This window comes from Plectropomus leopardus, chromosome 23 (genome assembly GCF_008729295.1).
Source record: "Plectropomus leopardus isolate mb chromosome 23, YSFRI_Pleo_2.0, whole genome shotgun sequence".
NCBI classification, from domain to species: domain Eukaryota; kingdom Metazoa; phylum Chordata; class Actinopteri; order Perciformes; family Serranidae; genus Plectropomus; species Plectropomus leopardus.
In genome coordinates, this window is record NC_056485.1 from 19464892 (window position 1) to 19485820 (window position 20929).

At 35.3% G+C, this 20929-nt stretch overlaps 2 protein-coding genes across 2 annotated transcripts in view; both read right to left on the reverse strand.

The window, feature by feature from the left end:
• Positions 1 to 1395: 1395 nt before the first annotated feature.
• On the reverse strand, positions 1396 to 13874 carry si:dkey-9k7.3 (circularly permutated Ras protein 1). The gene is given in 23 exon segments (XM_042512726.1): positions 1396 to 1818; positions 2110 to 2203; positions 2728 to 2868; positions 3056 to 3167; positions 3296 to 3408; positions 3821 to 3840; positions 3843 to 3924; positions 4254 to 4297; positions 4300 to 4343; positions 4453 to 4579; positions 5359 to 5440; positions 5727 to 5785; positions 5788 to 5832; positions 5834 to 5883; positions 6494 to 6614; positions 7332 to 7445; positions 7447 to 7496; positions 7686 to 7776; positions 8344 to 8427; positions 8522 to 8548; positions 10096 to 10163; positions 10688 to 10739; positions 13166 to 13874. Coding segments are annotated over 22 exon segments (1755 nt in total). The 5' UTR covers positions 13166 to 13874; the 3' UTR covers positions 1396 to 1683.
• Positions 13875 to 14705: 831 nt separating this feature from the next.
• Positions 14706 to 20929, reverse strand: part of tkfc (triokinase/FMN cyclase) — a 9411-nt gene continuing 3187 nt past the window's right edge. The window contains exons 2-15 of the mRNA XM_042512727.1: positions 20513 to 20522; positions 20231 to 20336; positions 20064 to 20153; positions 19513 to 19547; positions 19324 to 19408; positions 19129 to 19218; positions 18739 to 18855; positions 18036 to 18155; positions 17635 to 17772; positions 16562 to 16668; positions 16348 to 16454; positions 16034 to 16067; positions 15167 to 15259; positions 14706 to 15052 (exon numbers count right to left, since the gene is read on the reverse strand). Of these exons, the coding sequence (XP_042368661.1) occupies positions 14894 to 15052; positions 15167 to 15259; positions 16034 to 16067; positions 16348 to 16454; positions 16562 to 16668; positions 17635 to 17772; positions 18036 to 18155; positions 18739 to 18855; positions 19129 to 19218; positions 19324 to 19408; positions 19513 to 19547; positions 20064 to 20153; positions 20231 to 20336; positions 20513 to 20522 (1291 nt within the window). The 3' untranslated portion in view covers positions 14706 to 14893. The remainder of the gene's footprint in view (positions 15053 to 15166; positions 15260 to 16033; positions 16068 to 16347; positions 16455 to 16561; positions 16669 to 17634; positions 17773 to 18035; positions 18156 to 18738; positions 18856 to 19128; positions 19219 to 19323; positions 19409 to 19512; positions 19548 to 20063; positions 20154 to 20230; positions 20337 to 20512; positions 20523 to 20929) is intronic.

Sequence of the window (20929 nt, forward strand, 5' to 3'; positions counted from 1 at the left end):
CATGTAGTCAAACAGGATGTTGGGCTTTGTTACAAAAACATCTTAATTAATTGTGCCAATGACTCAGCATCTCAGTAATTAAAACCTGTGGTGCATGATAACGTTTTTCTGGGTAGTGTTGACAAAATTGCAAGAACAGAAGTGGGTTTATAGCGGGTGTTGACAAAGGTCAGTTTTGTCACTGTCCCATGCAATTGATTTATTCAACTCAGGAAGTAACAAAATGTTCTCAGTTTGTCAAGAAACTCTCACAGCCTTTATAAATAAATAAAAATAAAGTGATTCACACTGGGGATTGTTTTTGTACTTTTAGCATATATAAAGGTATCAGAGTGCATAAAACAGAATTAAATAGAGCTTTTGAGATGCTGGATAAGACCCTAATGTGCTAAAATCCCTGAGATGTCCTAAAATCAGAGAAATGTCCCGAAATTGTAGAAACACCCTAAAATCTGTGAAATATCCTAAAATCTGAGAAAAGTACTGAAATCCTACAAACATCCCAAAATCGAAGAAGAATCCCAAACCCTAGAAATATCCCAAATCCTAGAAATGTCCTAAATCTGAGAAATGCACTGTAATCTGAGAAATGTCTGAAAATCCTACAAATGTTCTAAAATCCAAGAATTGTCCCAATTGAAATGTAGAACAAGCTTTTAAATTATATACTTATATGGACACAGCAAGAAAAGATGAACAGAGACTGACTGTGCAGTCACTTTTCAATGCAACACGCAGCCGGGTGTGTTTTTTGTCCGTTTGTTTGTTTGATTTTTGCAAAGGCATTCGTAGCATTTGGCAATAGTATGTGGGACTATAGCCAACTGATGCGAGGGCTAAAGCCAGCTCGACAATGTGCTCATGCACAAGATCGAAAATGAGACTAGACCATAGCTGCTCTGTCAAACTGTCAGAGACTGTCAAGAATTCAATCAATGCTGTATCAGCTCTATCACCATCTGCTGACACTGGAGGCAGATGTACAATAAAAGCTGTATACTTTTATGTCCTAAAACCGTGCTGAAATTCTTGACATGGTCAAAACTCACAGAAATGTCCTTAAGTTGTAGAAATGTTTCACAATCCCAGAAACATCCTAAAATCCTGGAAAGATTTTGAAATCCTACAAATGTCCTTAAATTGTAGAAATATCCTTAAATCCTGGAAAGATTTTGAAATCCTACAAATGTCCTTAAATTGTAGAAATATCCTTAAATCCTGGAAAGATCTTGAAATCCTACAAATGTCCTTAAATTGTAGAAATATCCTTAAATCCTGGAAATGTCCTTAAATCCTAGAAACAGCCTAAAATCTGCGAATTGTCTTAAAATCCTAGAAACATTCTAAAACCCTAGAAATGTACAAAAATCCTAGCAATGTCCTGAAATCCCGGGGAATTTCTTAAAATACTAAAAATATCCTAATATCCTAGACATATCCAAAAATCTGTAAAATATTTCTTTCTCAGTCAAGTATTCTTTGGATTTATCAAATCAATTAAAACAATACATAGTATTCTAATATGTCATAAATTATTTATAGCAATCATGTATATGTTTTTGAGAATTTTCAGTAAATTCCAGTATTATTACTACACATTCAGCAGTGCAGTGAACCTTCTTTTAGTGCTAGCGCTAAATGAATGAAAAATGTAAAATCAAGTCTCCATATTTGTGGATTTTGTTACATTCCTTCCACGAGGGCCTTCTTCTTCTTCTTCCTCGTCTTTTTTTGGATCTCAGTTGTGTTGCTGTAGCTGTTGACACTGCTGGCTCTCTTCATCTGGTACATTACCTTAGCTGCTTCATCAGAGAGAGTCTATAGGAGAAAAGAAATGATATCTGAAAGTCGTCGCTCACCAGAATGATATAAAAATATGGAGCTGGAGTATGCTTGCACATGTGGTCTGCTGCAAATGATCTGTGTTGCCATGCTGCATTTTCAAATAAAATGTATTAAAAAATAAATAAAATAAAATAAAAAATAGTGCAGTTGTTCACACCAGACAACAAAAACCTATCCAGAAAGAGAGTTTCTCCGTGGCTAACATTAACTGCACAACACAAAAATCAATTAATATAGAAAATAAATAATAATAAATAATGATACCAAGGATTCCGTGGTGATGTCATCACATATGGTTGTCATGGTGTCCATCCAGTTGCCATAGATGCTCTCCTCCTTTTGGATTGGCCTCTGCTTACTATGGGCAGAAGGAGTAAGTGACATAAACATTAACCTCAACCTTTACCTACACTTTGGACTAAAACTTCTAATCTTAACAATAAAACTAAGTCTAAATCCAAAATAAACAGCTAATGGTGAGGGGAACCAATGGGGACCCAAACTGGGTGAGGATCCCCAAAACGTATTGTAAACCAGACTTGTACACACACAAGACTTGTTAAAGATGAAATCTTTATATTTTATGTTGTTATACATTGTTATACATTAAATTTATTGCATAGATATAACCTCAAAAAGTATTTCCAAATGTAAAAGCACATCAAATTTCTGTTATGGCCAATTATTTTCCAAAAACAAAAAAATATTGTAATGATGTATTTCTACTCTGAATGCACTTACAAGTATTTCTTTATTAGAATGTTTGTTTTACCTTAACAGGCTGTTTTTTAAGTGAGTTTTTTCATAAATAACCGACTCATTAATAAATACAGTGATGTTTTAACCACATTGCTTTTTTCCTCCACCTGAACAGCGTCATACCTGATTAATTTGTGCAGGTCTTGCTGTGCTTTTAGTTGCCTCTGTGCCTCCTGCACTCGACCCTCCATGGTCAAACTGGCACAGAGTTGAGCACAGTGGACGCCAAGCACCGCCATGTTGAGGCTGCCGGCCCAAATCCGACTTCAGACAGAGGAAATGAGAAAAAGGCGGACAAATTAATTCTAAAGACAAACATGGCTGATCACATTCTACATTGATATGAAAGTTTTACGTTTTTCAATACATTTACAATGATCTTTTTAAATTTTAAATTAAGTCAATGCTTTAAAAGTATTACAAGCTAAGTATTCAACCCGACAGTGTTTACCTGCAGGTTGTAACTGGTCGCTGTTCAGTTATAACACGAGTAACTTTTTCTTGGTCTTTAGTCTTGAAGTTCAGCTGGAGTTGAAATGGAATAGTGTCTCTCTGAAGAAAAACTGTCACATACATACATACATACATTAACCTTAATGGGTGAAAGTCCCCACAATGACAGTGTGGCGACATAGTCCCCACAATGTAGTGTAAACCTGTAAAGTTTTTAATGAATTAATTTTAATTATACCTTCCATAAATTCTGGTTTTACTGCAAACTGGATGGTGATTTCCAGCCCCTTAGTCACATCCCCAATCTCTCTCACCAGTTTGTGATTGGTTTCATCCTCATAGGGAAAATACCTACAAAGACAAAAAAAGCCAATTAAAAATCCTAAAAATTATACATGCAAATGAATAGTAGAGAGATTTTTACATGGATTTTTTTTTTTACATTAATAAATATTCATCACATACAGTATAATAAATTACATAATAATAATAATCAATAATAATAAATAATAATAATAATAATAATAATAATAAGGATCAAGACAAATAATTAAGGATCAAGACAATATCAAAAGACATTTATAAAGATAAAAGATAAAGATAAAGATGACATTACAGACCAATAATGAATGCTTTAGCCTTGGCATTGTAGCACTGGACCAGGGAGTATGGATTATTTTTGGCGTACATTCTGTCCCATAGTTTACATAACAAAACAACCTGAAAGGTTTGTGTCACTGTATTTTTTGGTAACACTCAACACACTCCATCAGGAGCGATGCATGGTTTGCTGTGACGCCTGTTGCAAGGATGTTTTGTCCTCAGAGAAATGGCTGACTGGATCTCTCCGATGCAACGGTACCGATGCTACACGATGTTCACCTGTGCTGGAGAAGGGGGGTGGAAGGAAAGTAAGTATTTTTTTCTTAAAATTTTTGGTGATGTTTGCTTTTGTTTTTTTTTAATTGTATTTTTTGTCTTTAAAAATTTTTGGGCTATTTCTACTTTTTTTATTCTAAACTTTTTTTCAAGCCACACAACAATTGAAACTTCATGAGAGGAATTGTGTTGGTTTTTTTTTATTTTTTTACACATTCATAAGAGGAATTTTGGTACTTTTTTTGTTTCCACCCTCGGGACATTTTTTTTGTTCCTCAGTAGCAGCAGTTTTGTGTGAATGCACAGTATGTGAGGGCCTCACCCTTCCTCCAGTCGTGTCTGCGAGTCTCCCGACGTCTGCCATAGCGACAATCTGATCCCTTCAAAGGTCATCACTGAAATTATGACTCTGGAGTAAGAAAGCAACATATTTAAATTTGTTTTATATTATATTTTGATTTAATGTGATTATTTTGCACGGTAACAAACGAGCAGACGTCATCCTCACCCACTGGCCACCAGCCTGCAGAGACAGCTGTCTGTAGAAATTACGGAGTGAGCGGGAGGAGGACAGAGAGGGAGTCTAGCCTCCATCTCGCCCAGTCCCGATGTTTTTGCTCTGCCGTCGTGTGCACAAAATCACCTGCAAGGACACAGAAGATGAAGAACTCACTATTTACCCACAAGTCTCCGGGTTATCCGGGTAATTTCTGTCTTGTTTTGGTTTCAGATGAGATGAGGCCTAATAACAAGATGAAATTTTCTCCACACTTTCGAGCTGTATGAATATACAGGGTTCATACACATTTTTACTAAATTTAATACATTTTCGTGACTTTGAGGCAAATCCCAAAGACCATAACATCTCTAAAATACCAAAAAATACTCCCTTGTCATTTTCTTCTTTTATTACTATATAATAGCTGTTTTGATCATAGGATAAAAAAAAGGATTTAGAAAAATATTAATATTTAAATATAAATTAGGGACTCATGTTTTTTATTTGTTTTTTGATGTATTTTTTTTTACTTTTTTTTTTTTTTGTTAATTTTAAAAGACAAACAGCATGTTTTCATTAAAAATTTGTTGGCAATTTTTCTAATTTTAGGCTTTTTCTTAATTTTTTTTTTTTTTTTTTTTTTTTACTCAATTTTTAAAGAAAACACTTTGCCATTTGTTTTTCTCTCCTCTTCCAAGTGTAACATTTGTGTCATGTTTGAAGAAAACATCTCAATCCTTTCTTGAGATATTGCATTCATGGAGGATGAGGCATGGATGCAAGGTCACCGTGACCTTGACTTTTGACCACCAATATCTAGAGTCACATTTCATCCTGTGAGTCTTATGTGACGTTTGTGTCAAATTTGAAGAAAATCCCATCGAGGCTGTTCTTGAGATATCGGGTTCATGAGATTCACTCACCTTTGAACCCCGGTACCTTGACGCCATGGCAACCGAGGCTAACGCTGCAGGACCCAGACATGTCGCGCCATATTCCCTGAGGCTGAAAAAGTAAAACGACAAATATTCAAGTTATGTCACCACAAAATGGGACTATTGAGTACATTTTTAAAAAATGGGAACCTTGTAGAAAAATTACAAGAAAAAAGAATTAAAAATAAAGTAAGCATAAAAACACTGCAAGAACAATAATGTAATGTATACACAGAAATATAAAAAGTATAACAAAAATAAAAAAATAAAAAGTACAGCCTAAGAAAAATAGAAATACATGAAATCCTGTTTAAAGTTAAATCTAAATGCAAGAGCAGTAAATATGCAGAACTCACTCTTTGACCCTCTGTACGAGCTGTTGGTACGTCTCAGCGATACAGTGAGGGATCGCTAAACGCCGCAGCCTGCCTGCCATATATGGTCATAATCAACCAACGCCCAGGTCCCTGAGCGTGAGAGGAACACGCGTACCAATCGCCATATAATCACCACCTGAAAAAAAACAAATAAAACAAAAACGTGAGGACTTAACACTTAGGATTGGGATATGCCCTGCCATAAGATTTTACACATCGACACACTTAATGTTCCTGAATTTTTGTTCATTTTAATGCATCGAGTTTTCTGCCTGTTAATGATAAATTTGTGAGTAAAATCTACATCATGTTTTCATGGTTTTATTTGTGGTTCTCATGTATCCATTTTCTGCTCTATGGAATCTCGAATGAGCCTTTTTCAGCATTTAGTGTTGCAATGGAATTAAAAAGAGAAAAAATATATACAAATAAAACAGGGGATTGGGTATTTGTGTAGCACATTTCATATATATTCATATAAAATATAAATATAAATATATATATATATATATATATATATATATATATACTCATAATACAATAAAAGTTACCGAGAAAAGAACATAAAAGGTAAAACTTAAAAGCAATACATTTATTACATTAATACTTTAATGAAAAATTAAAAATCTCCAAACATAAAAAACAGTATCCAAACTACTAATTTATTATTTAGCTCCATGTTCTTTATGTCTTTCTTTTTTATAACTCATAACTTTAATTTATTTCATTGTAATTATATCTTGTACCTCGTCGTTGAATCGTGACCAGAGCCACTCTTCTCCTGCGGGGGGACTGCTGCAGCAGCGACGACAGCGCCCTCTGGAGGGCATCCTGGATACCCTGACAGAAAACCAACAGCAACAGTCCCTTCAAAAATTTTAATATATATATATATGTATGTATAGTATATATATATATATATATATGTATATATTTGTTTTTCCACACACACTACATGGCCAATAGTTAAATCACTCATCTCACCTCCAATCTGGAATATGTACGCCGTTCCACACTGCATCGATGTAAAAAAACCCTAAAAACAGGAGCAAAAACATGAGAAAATGATATGGATTTCTCCACACGTGAAGAGTTACAATTTACATTTATGTGAATTTTTTTTTAGGATTTTAGGTCGCTTTTTCTCAAGTTTTAGGGCATTTCTCAGAAATTAAGATGTTTCTAGGATTTAAGAAAAAACATTTCTACAGTTTTATAAGACTCATTTAGGATTTGAGGATTTTCTCTCGCATTTTTGGACATTTCTCAGATTTTAGGATGTTTCTAGGACTTAAGGACGATTCAAGGATTTTAGGACACTCTCGGATTTCAGTGCATTAGGGGCCTTAGCTATTTATTGTGAATAGAAAAACGGTTTGGGGGGCCACCAGGCATTTACCCTACTGGGACCCAGATAATGTCCCGTATTGGGGCCGTAATTTGAGTCCTCATTTATTTAGGAGGATAAATTGGCAGAAATTTAATATTTAGTTATCTTTAATGTCTAATCACCTGAAAATAATGTATCACACACACACACACACACACACACACACACACACACACACACACACACACACACACACACACACCTCTGTAGTGACGGACCATGCTGCCAGAAATGTCCACACAGAACACCACCAGTGTGGCCTCCAGGTTCTGGTAGTCATCGTCGCTCCTGGACTCGGCAGGTAGAGGTGCCGTCGCTGTGCACACCTGTGCGCTGGCCAACACACACTCTCCTGCACACTGTCGTTCATCGGCGTTTCTCAACACCCAGCAGAACTCACTACACCCACAACCTGAACGACAGGAAGAGAGAAGATGAGACGTTTCATCTTTCATTTTTATCTCATTGGTTTACTTTTCTTTGTTGCACCTGATTCAAAAAAAGTGCTTTAAAATGCAGAAAAAACAGTAAAATAATTTCACACTCACGTTTTTTTTCTGTACAGAACTCAGACAAGAACAAAGCAGCACTGCATTTCCCACAAATCATCGGCTCTGGACAGCTCTCCTGGGCCTGACGCTGGTTAGAAAAAAGAGAAAAAGAGGTGTAAAAAAACTATGATATAATGCAGAGATTTCTTAACTTACAGCCCACAGGCCAAAATCTGGCCCCCTGTTACTGGATGGCCCCGATCATTCTCCAGGTCACAGTAAAAATAAACTGATTCACACTGGAATTATTTTGTATATTTCTGGTATATATAAAGTGCCAGAGTGCATAAAACAGCATCAAAATAGAGTTTGTTTATCAAAAACAAAATGCCAGTGGAGGATCCTCCACACCCCCGACAGAGGTCTCAGCTACGCTCCTAATACTCTGAAATCCTGGTTTCATCCTAAAATCTCTGAAAAATGTCCTAAAATTGTAGATATGTGCTTAAATTCTAAAAATGTCCTGAAAAACCCTAAAAAAAGGTGCTAAACTCCTAAAAACATCCTAAAAATCAGAGAAACATCCTAAAAATTGCCTTAAAATCCTAAAATCTAAAATCTAACAAAACATGTAATTTTGCAGAATTAGACCCCAAAGAAAAAATTAAGTTTGGATATACCTGATATCCACTGTAAGTCTGTGTGTGTGTGTGACCTCTGACCTCCGCTGATGGTCCGACCATTTCCGATACTGGAGCGAGACGACGTTGACGTTGGCTTCCAGCCTGTTTCCTCCTTCCTTATCGACTGATGAACGCGACAAAAGGAGTGAAAAATTCAAAAAGTAAATAAAACTCTCAAAAATCAATGATTTCCTCAGAGAGAGAACAAACAGACCTCACTCTGGGCTGGACTGGAGGGGGGAGGGGGCGAGGCACGTTTCAGGCCGAAATAAGGCGAGGAGGGGGAAGGACGGATTTCTGAGACGGCGAGGATGGCAGCGGTGTGGGAGGATTAAACCTGAAGACAGAAAATAACAAAAAACTAAAGCAGGGACACTCAACATGCTTTGTTGGGGGCCACTTTTGGCAAAATGACAGGAGTGCCCAGGCCAGTCGCAGCAGCCCCATACATGTTTTAGGAATTAAAGATTTAGGACATTTCTAGGATCTCAGGACTTTATAAGATTCCATGAAAACGCAAAAAGAATTTTACCCAAAAAAAAAAAAAAAAAAAGGAAAAAAAATAGGATTTTTAGGACATTTTTAAAAATTTAAACATTTATATAGATGTTAGGACATTTATAGATTTTAGGACATTTATAGGAGTTTCCAGGACATATCAAGGATTTTTAGAACATTTAAAAAGTATTTTTAGGACATTTTTAGGATTTTTAGGTCAGTCTATAAGTTTTCCAGGACGTTATTAAGGAATTTTAAGGACATTTTTTGGATGTAGGTAATTTCTATGGATTTTACGGATCATTTATAAGTTTCCAGGACGTATCAAGGATTTTAGGACTTTTTTAAGGATTTTTAGGGGACATTATAAATAGATTCCAGGATCGTATTAAGGAATTTTAGGGACATATTTTTAGGATTGTAGGACATTTCCTCTTGGATTTTAGGTACATTTAATATGGATTTTTGGAAATTTCTCAGGAACTTTATACAATTCAAGGTACGCATTTAGGATTTTAGGGATTTTTTTTGGATTTTTCTGAAATTTCTAGGATTTTTGAAGTTTGTACAGTTTTTTGAAAAGTTCTACGATTTTAGTAGCGTCCATTGGATTTAAGGTTGTTTCTCGGATTTTTGGAAATCTCAAAGTGATTTTAGGATGTTCTAGGACTTTAGGACACTTGCTAAAACTTGATGATGTTTCTCAGATTTTTGGGTGTTTTCTAGGATTTTAGGATCATGATTAATTTTTTTAAAACTGGATGTTTACAGAATTATTATGAACACATGTTTGACATTTTTTGGGCGGATTTTAGGGCATTTCTAGGACCATAGCAACAAAATGACATTTTTAAATGATGTACAGAGTCATATGATTTTTTTTAGGGGACTTTTCTGTTCAGGTTATGTCATTGCTTGTTGATTTTTTTGTAACTTTTTTTTACCTTTCCTTTCCAATTTTCTCAGAAAAAAAAAAAAGTTAAGTACGATTTAACTATCGACTGTTGAGATTTAATTAACTGACAACCGTGTTCTGCGTGTGGACTTTCCCTTGTCTTGAATTATCTGATTTTATCTCCTGCACGTTTGCTGCTTTGTCTTCTGGCAAAGTGCCACCACACACACACACACATTGCTCCCCACACACACACACACACACAGGTTTCTACTTTGCTTTCCTGTTGTTTAACTGCAATACTCTTGAGAATGTGATTAGCAGAAAAACGGTGACCTTTATGAACGGGTAGTATGGTTTTTATGCAAATATTTGCAAGAGAGAGAATTACCTTCTCGCTGTTTGAGTTAACAGTCACCGTATCGTCACGCTCCATGGAGAGAGAAAAACCTGTGGATGCTGGCAAAATGAGTTCATTAAGACACATTTCTGGTGCCAAAATAAGTAATACTTAATAAATTAAATGAAACAGGTGACAAAAATGACCTGAAAATGAATTTTAGGGAGGAGGTTACTAAAAATTTATTATTATTGTAGAAGAAAATCCAGAAAAAAATATCTTATATTCATTATATTAATATACTAATTTATTTTCACATTTTCAGGGGATTTCTTGCAACTTAATTTTTTAAAACCATTTTTTTTGGGCCATGTCTTATTAAATTACACATTGCCCTAAAGATAAATTTAAAAAGTAAATAAATAAAATAGATGTCTAAATGGGAACAGTGGATGTTTGGTGTTACACGGTTATTAACGAGAACAGATTTAATTGTAGCATTTAAAATCATACCATGCAGAGTAGTAAAAACAAACAATAAATCAGTAAAAGAGCCTTAATGTAATAATGCAAAATTATTCAAAATTTCATAGAAAAACAGCAAATTTTACACTCAAAATGCCAGAAAATGTACAAAACTCACCTGATCCATCAGGCCTCCAATTACACACAACATGACTGCAGGCAAACTCCATCTGACACACTACACACACACACACAACACACACACACACACAACACACACACACACACACACACACAACACACACGCACACACACACTTGTTATTACAACGTATACATTAACCCTTTGTAACCTGGAGTGGCATCACTTTTCTCGTACCTGCTTTCAGGACGCCTTTCAGAAGTGTGTAAACCTCTGAAATCTGAGCAAATCAGTGCAGTTTCTTTCAAAAACAAAGAGAGGCAACGAGCAATTTAACAAACTTAGTATTTATTTTTAGTCTTTAATAGATAGGGAAAAATATCCTGGATAAAAAGACAAAAGGATACATTCATAATTATCATTATTAACATATATTAAAATTATATCACAGAATTAATATAATTTTAAGCATTTTTTCCAAGAGTCATGTTTGCCTTGTTTTTTGGTTTTGTTTTGTGTTACTTTTATGTAATTTTAATTTATATTACTTATATTTACACTTATATTAATTTTGGTGTAATTTTTTCTTCATTCTGTCTTGCTTATTTTTAGCTTAATTTCTTCTTTGGGTGTCCATTGTTTTGGTTTTTGCTTCTCTTTTTTAAAATCAACCCAATTTGCTCATTTTCGAGGGGTTAAACAACATTTTTCTTACTTGACATGCAGTTACAACATCAGCAACAGGTTTCAAGAGAAGTGGGGAAATATGAATGCATAATGCAGAAATCAGAGAGATGAACAGTAAAACAGCAGCTTCCTGGCATTGTGAACATGTATTTATTTTTCGGTTAACCAGGTGGCTGAATGTAAAACCATGACAGTTAACGTTTCCTGTTTGAACGACTGCAGTTAAAAGAGAACAACAAGGTTAATAAATGGCCTGGTAAGGCTTATTTTGTACTCTGTAATGAAGTGGTTTAGATGAGTATTTTAAACTACTGCTGTCAAAGTGTGTGATGAAGGAAGTAGCATAAAGATGCAAGATAATGTGACGTTGACGGTAAAATATTAATAATACTGTTAACTGATTTTGATTTGAAGGTTAGTGATTCACACAGCAGGATGAGGAAACAAGAATAAATCAATAGTTTTTAGAGTGATTACATCGTGTCTCTAACAACAAGAATCACAGAGATGCCAGCAGGTGTGAGCAACAGCTGTTTAACCTGAAATGAGGCTTTAAGCAATAAAGAGGAATTACCCAAAAATTAGCAAGAAAATTACCTGAAAATTTAGTAAATAAATAAAATATTTTATAAGATTATAAATAACCATTTATAATATCGTTATTATAAATATTATTTATATAATATAAATATATTATATATTAATAATTTATATTACTAGCTACAGATTTTTTTCATACTTTTTTGTGTGTTTTCTGAGCTGTTTTTCTTTACTTAGTATGCCTGAATATGGACATGAAAAAAGAGTATTGATAGGGTTGTAAATATCTCCAATGTGCTGTTTGTTGTATGTGTGTTTTTTTTTCATATTGACTACATAAAAAGTTTTTTTAAAAAATAAGAGATAATTGAAAAAAATATTTAAAAAAAAAAATGTAATTGTGATAATTAGCTATAATTATAATATTAATAGTAATAATGCAAGAAAATACAAGACATTTCAAGAAAATTATAACATTTAATAATATAATATATTTTCCTATAGCTGTTTAAAAAAATAAAAACTTTCTAAATCTACTAATTTCTTGCAAATTGTGGAAGATTTCTTACCAAGTTTCTCAGTGCCTTTTCCCTTATTTTTCCCATTATTATTACGTATTTTGCCATGAAACTGTTCTTATGGCATCAATTCTACCTTCTAGTCTACATCTCATACTCTGAATCCAATAATAACAACGGTGATGACAATGATTTAAAAGATGAACATTTGTGCTTTGATTTCCTTCTGATTTATCCCTGTGAAATGTTATTATTTTGTTCTTTTTTACAGATTGTAACATGATTTTTTGGGGGTCAGTTTCTGCTGAAAGGCATTTTATAAGAGTGGGTGGTAGTTACTGTAAGTTGAAGGGTGACTGTCTCACTCAGATTTAGAGCCAAAATTAATAAAAAATAAAATACAATTCACAGTTAAAAAAAAAATGCCAATAACGGATGAGGGAAAGACTGTTAACGACGCCCGTCTCTCTTTGAACTTCACTTCAAAATGGAAAACATGAATGAATTTTGTTTCACTTCACATAGTTTTAAAACAATATGTGAATGAATGGCTCATTAGTAAATTGGTAGTTTTATTGGCTGCAGGTTAAATCAGGTTTCAGTGATTCTGCCTTCATTGACACTCAAATTGTGTCTTTAATTTGATTATTTTTACTAAAGTGAAGGCACAAATGCCGTTCCTCATACCTCAGCGTGGCTGCTGGGAAACCTAACTTTCATGATTTAAACTCCGTGAACACAAACACACACGTTACAACAAGAAAACTTACCTTTGCCAGCGTCTGCGTGCAGCTGTGTTGCTAAAACTGAAAGCAAGAGTTCAGTGCAGCAGGTTTTATAATGTGGGTGAACGTGTGGGTGTGTTCAAAGTCTAAAAAGCAACGCCGCGCATGTGTGCGTGCATGTGTGTCAGGAAGTTCGTGCACGTTTGGTGGTCGAGAGAAAGAGAAATGAAAGTTAAAAAGAAGAGAAGAAGAGCTGAAAGATAGAAGAATAAGATTTTTATCTACGGATGTTTTCATCATAAAAAAAAAACCACGCATTTATCTCACCGTGTAAACTGTGGCGATTTCTGCAGAAACTACACACACTTCATCAGTGTATGATAAAACATATATTAACAGTTATTTTATTAGTTAGAATTAACACTGTTTAATCAATAAAGTGCATTTAAATCCACGTACAGCATTTGCTACACAGGAATAGATCTGAATATATTATTACCATTATTAAACTTAAAGGAGCACTTTGTCTATTTTACACACAAAAATCCGTTTGCTAATGTTGAGGAGACAACAAACGAGGAGTCCGAAAGATGTGGGTGTTAACCACAGGGCACATTTTCAAACGAGACATTTCCAGGACTTTTCCAGGGAAATTTTAAAGACCGAACATTCCCTAAAACGACCATCATTGTTGGTTCTTTTTCATTACTATATGATAACTTCAAAAAATATATATTATTGAAAAAAATAATGATTTAAGAACAGGATATAAACGGATTAGGGGAGGGGCATAAAACTTTAAATGGCTGTATTTTGTATTTATTTTACTGCTGATGATTTTAACGTAACTCACACTTTATTTTTTCTTTAAATTTTTTTTGTCGTGATTTTAAATAAATATTTGGGATTTTTTGTTGTCCTTTTTGTCTTTGAAAATTTTGGCTTTTTTTCCCCCAAGGCAATATGTTGTCTTTAAAAAAAAATTTTTTTTTTAACATTTCTTTTTTTTAATCCAAAAATTTGAGAGAGTCAATCACTCAAATTACCTTGGTGAATTGTTTTAAAAGAAAAACAGTATGTACAGTCTGTACTTCAAGCAACAGCCCCAAAATGTATTTTTTTGGCGCTTTGAGCTCCGCAAGCCGAGTGTCATCTAGTTTCATGATATTTGAATTAAGGCAGACATCTCTACGGCGGACACTCTGCAATTTAAACCCAAACTATCTACATTAATAAAAATCACTACAGGTAAGAAGAAAAATATGTATTTTTGATATTTGAGTGAACTGTCCCTTTAAGCCTTTAAAGTTTCAAAATATTTGTTTACCCTATGCAATATCAAAGAGTATTAAAATGACTAAATGAATGCTTTGATTGCATTTTATTAATAGAAACAAGGAATGTGAGAGGATTGTTAAATTCATGGCTCATACAATACTCTCCTGCTACAAGAGTTTAACTAAATAATTATTCAAATCAGTAATAATATTTTATTTAAGTCTTCTGATTTTTTTTTCAAATTTAAAGGATCGTACAGTTTTTTTTTAATTGTTGTTGTTTTTTTACCATGTACTAAATTTTTAATAATTCTTTACATCATAGATGTTAATTACAGATTTTTTTTTTTTATATCTTAGTACATAAAAAGACTTCAAATGTGCTTCAAAGAGGTTAAAAATCACCGTTTTTTCTTTGTTACTGAGGCATTCTAGTGTAATTCTGGTTTTAGTGTGATGATAGGAATGATAATCTGCTGCTGTACTGTTTGTTGAGTTACTTCTGCCCTTCCAGCGACTCCAGCACGGCTCTCAGGATGGCGGCGACAGCCACGGCGCCGGGGTCGGGCAGGTTGACCCTCTCAGCTGCGATGTAGCTGGCTCGCCCCGCCCTCGCCGTGAGGTTACGTGTCGACTCGGCACCCGAGGCCGCTTTCTAGGAAGAGATATGGAAGGCAAAAGATCAAAAACGTGTTGCATATATCATCAGTACTCATGAAGTCGTTTTACCAGCTGCACACAGGCTCACAATAAAAGCATGTTTCTGTACCTGAACAGCAGTCTGAAGTACAGCCATCTGCCCACCAGGTGGTGCTGTCGTCAGCTTCATCAGCTCGTCCACAGCAGGACACAAAGCATCCAACTGCAGAGCAACACAGATGTCAACAAAAAGTGACCTTTATGCTTTTACAATAGCCAAGGTGAAGGCCTTATCTCGTGAACGCCAAATCTCAAGAAAGCCCTGAGGGAATTTCTTTAAATTTGGCACAAACGTCCCCTGAGACTTAAGGATAAACTCATTAGATTTTGATGGTCATAGGTCAAAAGTCAAGATCACCGTGACCTCGTCTTATAAACAAGATATCTCAAGGACACCTTGAGGGACTTTTTTTTTTTTTCAAAATTTGGCACAAACATCCACTTGGACTCAAGAATGAATTAACTTGGTGATTGAAGGTCAAAGGTCATATTCTGTTCACAAGAACGAGGAGGATGCAAGGTCAGCATGACTTTGACCTTTGACCACAAAAATCTAATCAGTTCATCTTTGAGTCCACTTTGTGCTAAAGTTGAAGAAATTCCCTCAAGGCACATGCATGAGACAGATGGGGATTCAATGACCTTAACCTTTGACCTTTTATCTAATTGGTTCATTGTTGAATCCTAATTCACATTTTGTCAAAATTTGAAGAAATTCCCCCGAGGCGTTCGCAAGATATCGTATTTACGAGAACGGGACGTACAGACAATATGGACGGATGGGTAACCTGAAAATAAAACGCTGCGGCTATTGCTGGTGCAGAGGCAGAAAAATATATTTATGGCCGACAATAATTACAAAATTTAAACTAGAAAAGACATGAACGTATATACTGCATGTGAAGCAGCAGAGAAAATAAAGAAAAAACTTTTTTACCATCGTTCTGTCTCCAGGATCAGCACCGCCGTATCTGAAAGACAAGTGACATTAGAGACTGTTTCTCAATTATTTATTTATCATGTTCATTATTGTTTAATCTGTCAGTTATATGCATTTAATAACAGTTTATTTATACATTAAATTATAATAAATTTGGAAAAAGTGCATCACTTTGGTCAGACATACTCTGAACAAGGATTAGCAAGTTTACAATAACTTCTGACACAGTTTCATATGTTACTCTGGTACCACAAAAGGGATTATACAGAATATATGTTGCTGAAGTCTTCATGTGTCACACTGCTGCTCACCTCCTCATAGCCTGTGTCCCAGCATGCATTGCTCTAGCCCAGGCTGCAGCGTCGCTCTGCCCATCGGTCACATGACCAGCTGCTGCCGTCAGGAACAAACTGTACAGCTGATAGACACGTGAAGAGGAGTGTGTGTGTTTGTGTGTATGTTTTTGTGGGTAAAAATGGCGTAAGATGAGTGATCACAAATGTGACCACGGTGTCGTAAACTTACCGCTCCTGAAGACCCGCCCATCTTCTCCTGCACCAATCCAGCGAGGGCTGAGAGCAGTTGCCCAGGGCAACTAGGGACAACATGATCCTGGAGCCACTCCTGAATGGCTGAATGAGCATTTGCACAATTTAACAAAAAAAGTCTAATAAGAAGCTACGTGTTCTTTGATTTTGTACATTCACTTGCTGTCATTGTTAAGCTTTTGATACCACACACATACTCAACATATAGCCCAAATTTGGCCCCCTGTAGGGTGCCAAGTGGCCCCCCAACCATTTTCTAATTCACAATAAAAATAAAGTGATTCACAGTGGAAATTAGTTTTGTACTAGTTTACATAAGATTCAAGAGTGCATAAAACAGCATAAAAAATAGAGCTTGTTCATCAAAAAAGTGCCAGTGAAGGGTCCCCCACAGCCCCAGCTAACTAAGCCCCAATGTCCTAAAATCAGAGAAATATCCCAAAATGTTCAAAAATCCTATAAATGTCCTAAAATCCTAAAAAGTCCTGAAATCCTAAAAATTTTCTGAAATCCTAAAAACATCCTCAAATCATAGAAATATCCTGAAATCCTAGAAAATAGCTAAAATACTAGAAATGTACTAAACATCTAGAAGTCCAAAAATGTCCTAAAATCCAAGAAATGTCCCGAAATCTGAGAAATGTCCCAAAATCCTAGATATGTTTTAAAATCCTAAAAATGTTCTGAAATCCTGGAAAATACCTAAGATTGTAGAAATGTCATGAATCACTGAAACATCCTGAAGTTCCAGAAAAATCCTGAAATCCTAAAAATGTTTTGAAATCCTAGAAATGTCCTGAAGTCCTAAAAACCTTAACATTTTCTAAAATCCTCAAAATGTCCTAAAATCTTCAAAATATCTTATGATCTTAGCAATTCCCATAAAATCCTAGAATTGCCTTAAATCCTAGAAATGTCCTAAAATCCTAAAAAACCTCCTAAAATCACAGAAACATGTATGGGGCCGCTGCCACTGGTCCCTGGCCTCCTGTCATTTTACAAGTGTCCCCCAAAGTAAGTTCAGCATTGCTGCCACACACTGTTTCTGACCTTTTGCAGCCTGTGCATGAGTGTTCCCACAGTCTCCGTCCCCTGCAGCTCGGTCCAGGGCGTTAAGTTCTTCCTGCTTTTCTAAAAGTGTGGAGCAAACCCTCGCCAACGCTTTACGCATCACAGGACTCAGCGGCCCTGATAGAGGCAAAAAACCAGACATTTATTTATTTATTCACGTATTATTCATTTTTGTCTCACACATTTTCATTGACAGAGATTCAAAAACTTTTTTTAGAATAAAACACCATTCATGACGTATAAGGGTTAGGGTTATGGTTAGGTTATTCACATTTTTACCCCCAAGAAATTACCATAACTTTGAGGCATAATACAGATTCAACATGTAATACAAAGAAATATATTACACACACACACTGCAGGTAACCTTGGAAACTAACCTTCGGAGTGTGTGTCGTCCTGTGGCCGTGTGCTCACAGCAGGAGGGTCTGTCATGTAGCTGCGTCCGCTTACACACACACTGCTGAGGTTTGGCCAGGCGGGGGCGCTTGTCTTAGCGTCTAAATGGGAAAGAGAATGTTTAATAATATGTGTGTGTATTTTTGCTTTTGGTGCTTTGTGAGGACCACCGGCATCTTTTGACATTGTGAGGACATTTTTGGGAACCAGGGTCCGTACTCATTTAAAGCCCTCAAAGGGTAGAGATTTGGTTTTAAAGTTAAGGTTATCATATGGTTAAGATTAAAGGAGTAGTTTAGATCCAGCATGTATATTACCCAAAATCTGAAATGTCTCTTAATATACTTATTACACAATGCATGCATGCTATTTAGTGAGCTTTATAGGTGTTGGCAGGTTGTTTTTGTTTTTTTTACTTCATGACCCATTTTCCGTTGTTTTAAATCTTTATACTATGCTAAGCCAAACACATTTTCACTTCAGCTCCTATCACAACAAAGAGACACAATAATGGAAGTGATCTTCTTATCTCATTCTTGGAAACAAAGCAATTACGCAGATTTTCGACAATTTTGAACAATTTTGAACAATTCCTTGAAGAATACGTTTATGAACTGGGGAATGCATCATGTCAGTGACGGTCCTTACAAGTATGGTAACCCAAACTTGTGTGTGTGTGCTCACCAAACAGTCTCAGTGTTTCCTCGTCGGCTCTCATCAGGGTCAGCGACACTCCTGCCATCTCCAATGATGTCATGAACGACCCTGACATCACCCTGGCAACCACCACACCACGACTCTCTGTAACCATGAAAACTGCCAGTCACATTTCGCAACATCCTCAAGAGATGTTCACCATAAAGCAGGCATATAGCTACGACTTCAGGACATTTCTTGGATTTTAGGACCTTTTGAATTTTTTAGGATGTTTCTAGGATATTAGGATCTTTTTAGGATTTTAGCACATATCTATGATTTATGGACATTTCTAGGATTTTAGGACATACAATAGATTTGTTAAACGTGGGTTTATATATAGTTAACATTAATGCATGTTAATGTATCTTTAGTTACCCAGACAGATGATGACCGCTCTGGTGACCACAGCTATCTCCAGACAAGACAGAGCTCCGAGGTTGTTGACACACACAACCACACTGTCTCCTGAATAACAGAAGAAGGACCCACACACTGAGTACACATACGGAAATAAAAGCAGACAATACAAGTCAACATAAATTAATAAAAATAACATTACACTTAGAGGACCTGACTTAAGAGGCAGATGTGATTGGCTGTCAGGGTTGGTCATGTGATCTATCATGGTCTTCACCACCTCGTCGGCGGACGCCACCTAAATGACAATAAATTAACGCAAATGAAAGACAAGCAAATGAGAACAGTGACAGAAAAAAAGATGCACAGAGTCATATAAGCGATAGATTTAGGCTAAATCACCTTTGACCTTTTGATTCCAGGTTCACCATGAATCCCTGAAACAGTTGGAAAGAGACAAGCCAACATTCAGAAATGGCCAAAATTTACGACAATTCTCTCCTACCATTCATCTCCCTCCATCATTCTTACATATGACTTTAATGGGAAATTTAGCAGATATTTGGGATCCCATATACAGAGTTGTTATGGACTAGGATATCAGTTTGGTCTGGAAAAATATATATATATATATATATATCATTACAGAAACATCTCAGTGCTCTTCTTACTAAGTTTCAACTTCCAGGTTGAATAATGAGTAAATATATTTGCTTCCAAAAACATTTTTAAAGAAAACATTTTGGGAAAAAAATCAGCTAAAATTACACTATTTATCATAACCAGTAACTGTTAACACAGAAAGCATTGATGGGTTTTCACATTTCTGATAGTCTTTGAACATATCATGTGTTATTAAACAATAAAAATTCCACAACTTTTTCAAAACTTTTAGGGTACATTTAGTTTTCGACAACTTCTTTCTCCTCCTCCATCTATCCATCATGTCTCACCCAGTCCCAGCTCCATGTCTCCTGGCGGCAGGTCAAAAGACGGCAGGCAGCCTGGAACGCTGCACGGAGACAGACTCACCCCCAGCGTACCTGCAAACCAACAAAGTGTATCATGACAAGTATACCAAATATTTCTACTTTAAATCGAGTGATAAAAAGAGACTCACCGATCCCCTTCAAAACCTCCGTCACCTTGGAGACGATCTGGTCCAATGAGCAGCCTTCCTCTGCTAAGGCACCTGCCAGCTGACAGACAGCAGGTGAGATGCAACACTTTTATAAACAAAGCAACATCTGTGATGTTGAGCTGCATGATGGGAAGTGTAGGATCTAGTGTTTTTGGAGCTTGATCTATAGGGGGAAATAAAAATCAGGATATATCAACTTCTGTTGCCTCAAAATATAATCCTTTAACCCTATAACTTTATGGAAGTGCTATTCAAAATTACAGGAGTGCTCCTGTAAAATATGGAGGACAAAAATGACTTATGTTTCATGAAAAAAGAACAAATACATTCATAAATTAATTTTTTAAATAAATAAATCAATTCATAAATAAACAATTAAAAATAGAAAAAATAATTAACTTAAATAATACATGTGTACATATATAAATACAGGAATACATGAATAAATAAAAACAAATAAATTAACTAAAATAATAAATGTCTAAACTACAAAATAGAACAAATAAATACATAAACAAACNAAATAAGAAATAAATACAAAGTAGAAATAAATGCTGAAACGTGTAAAGAAAATGAACAAATGTTGAATTAAGTTTGAAAACAAAAAAGATAAATTCATAAATGATTAGATAAAAGTTGATAATTAAACAGGACATAAATAAACAAGTAAATGATGCT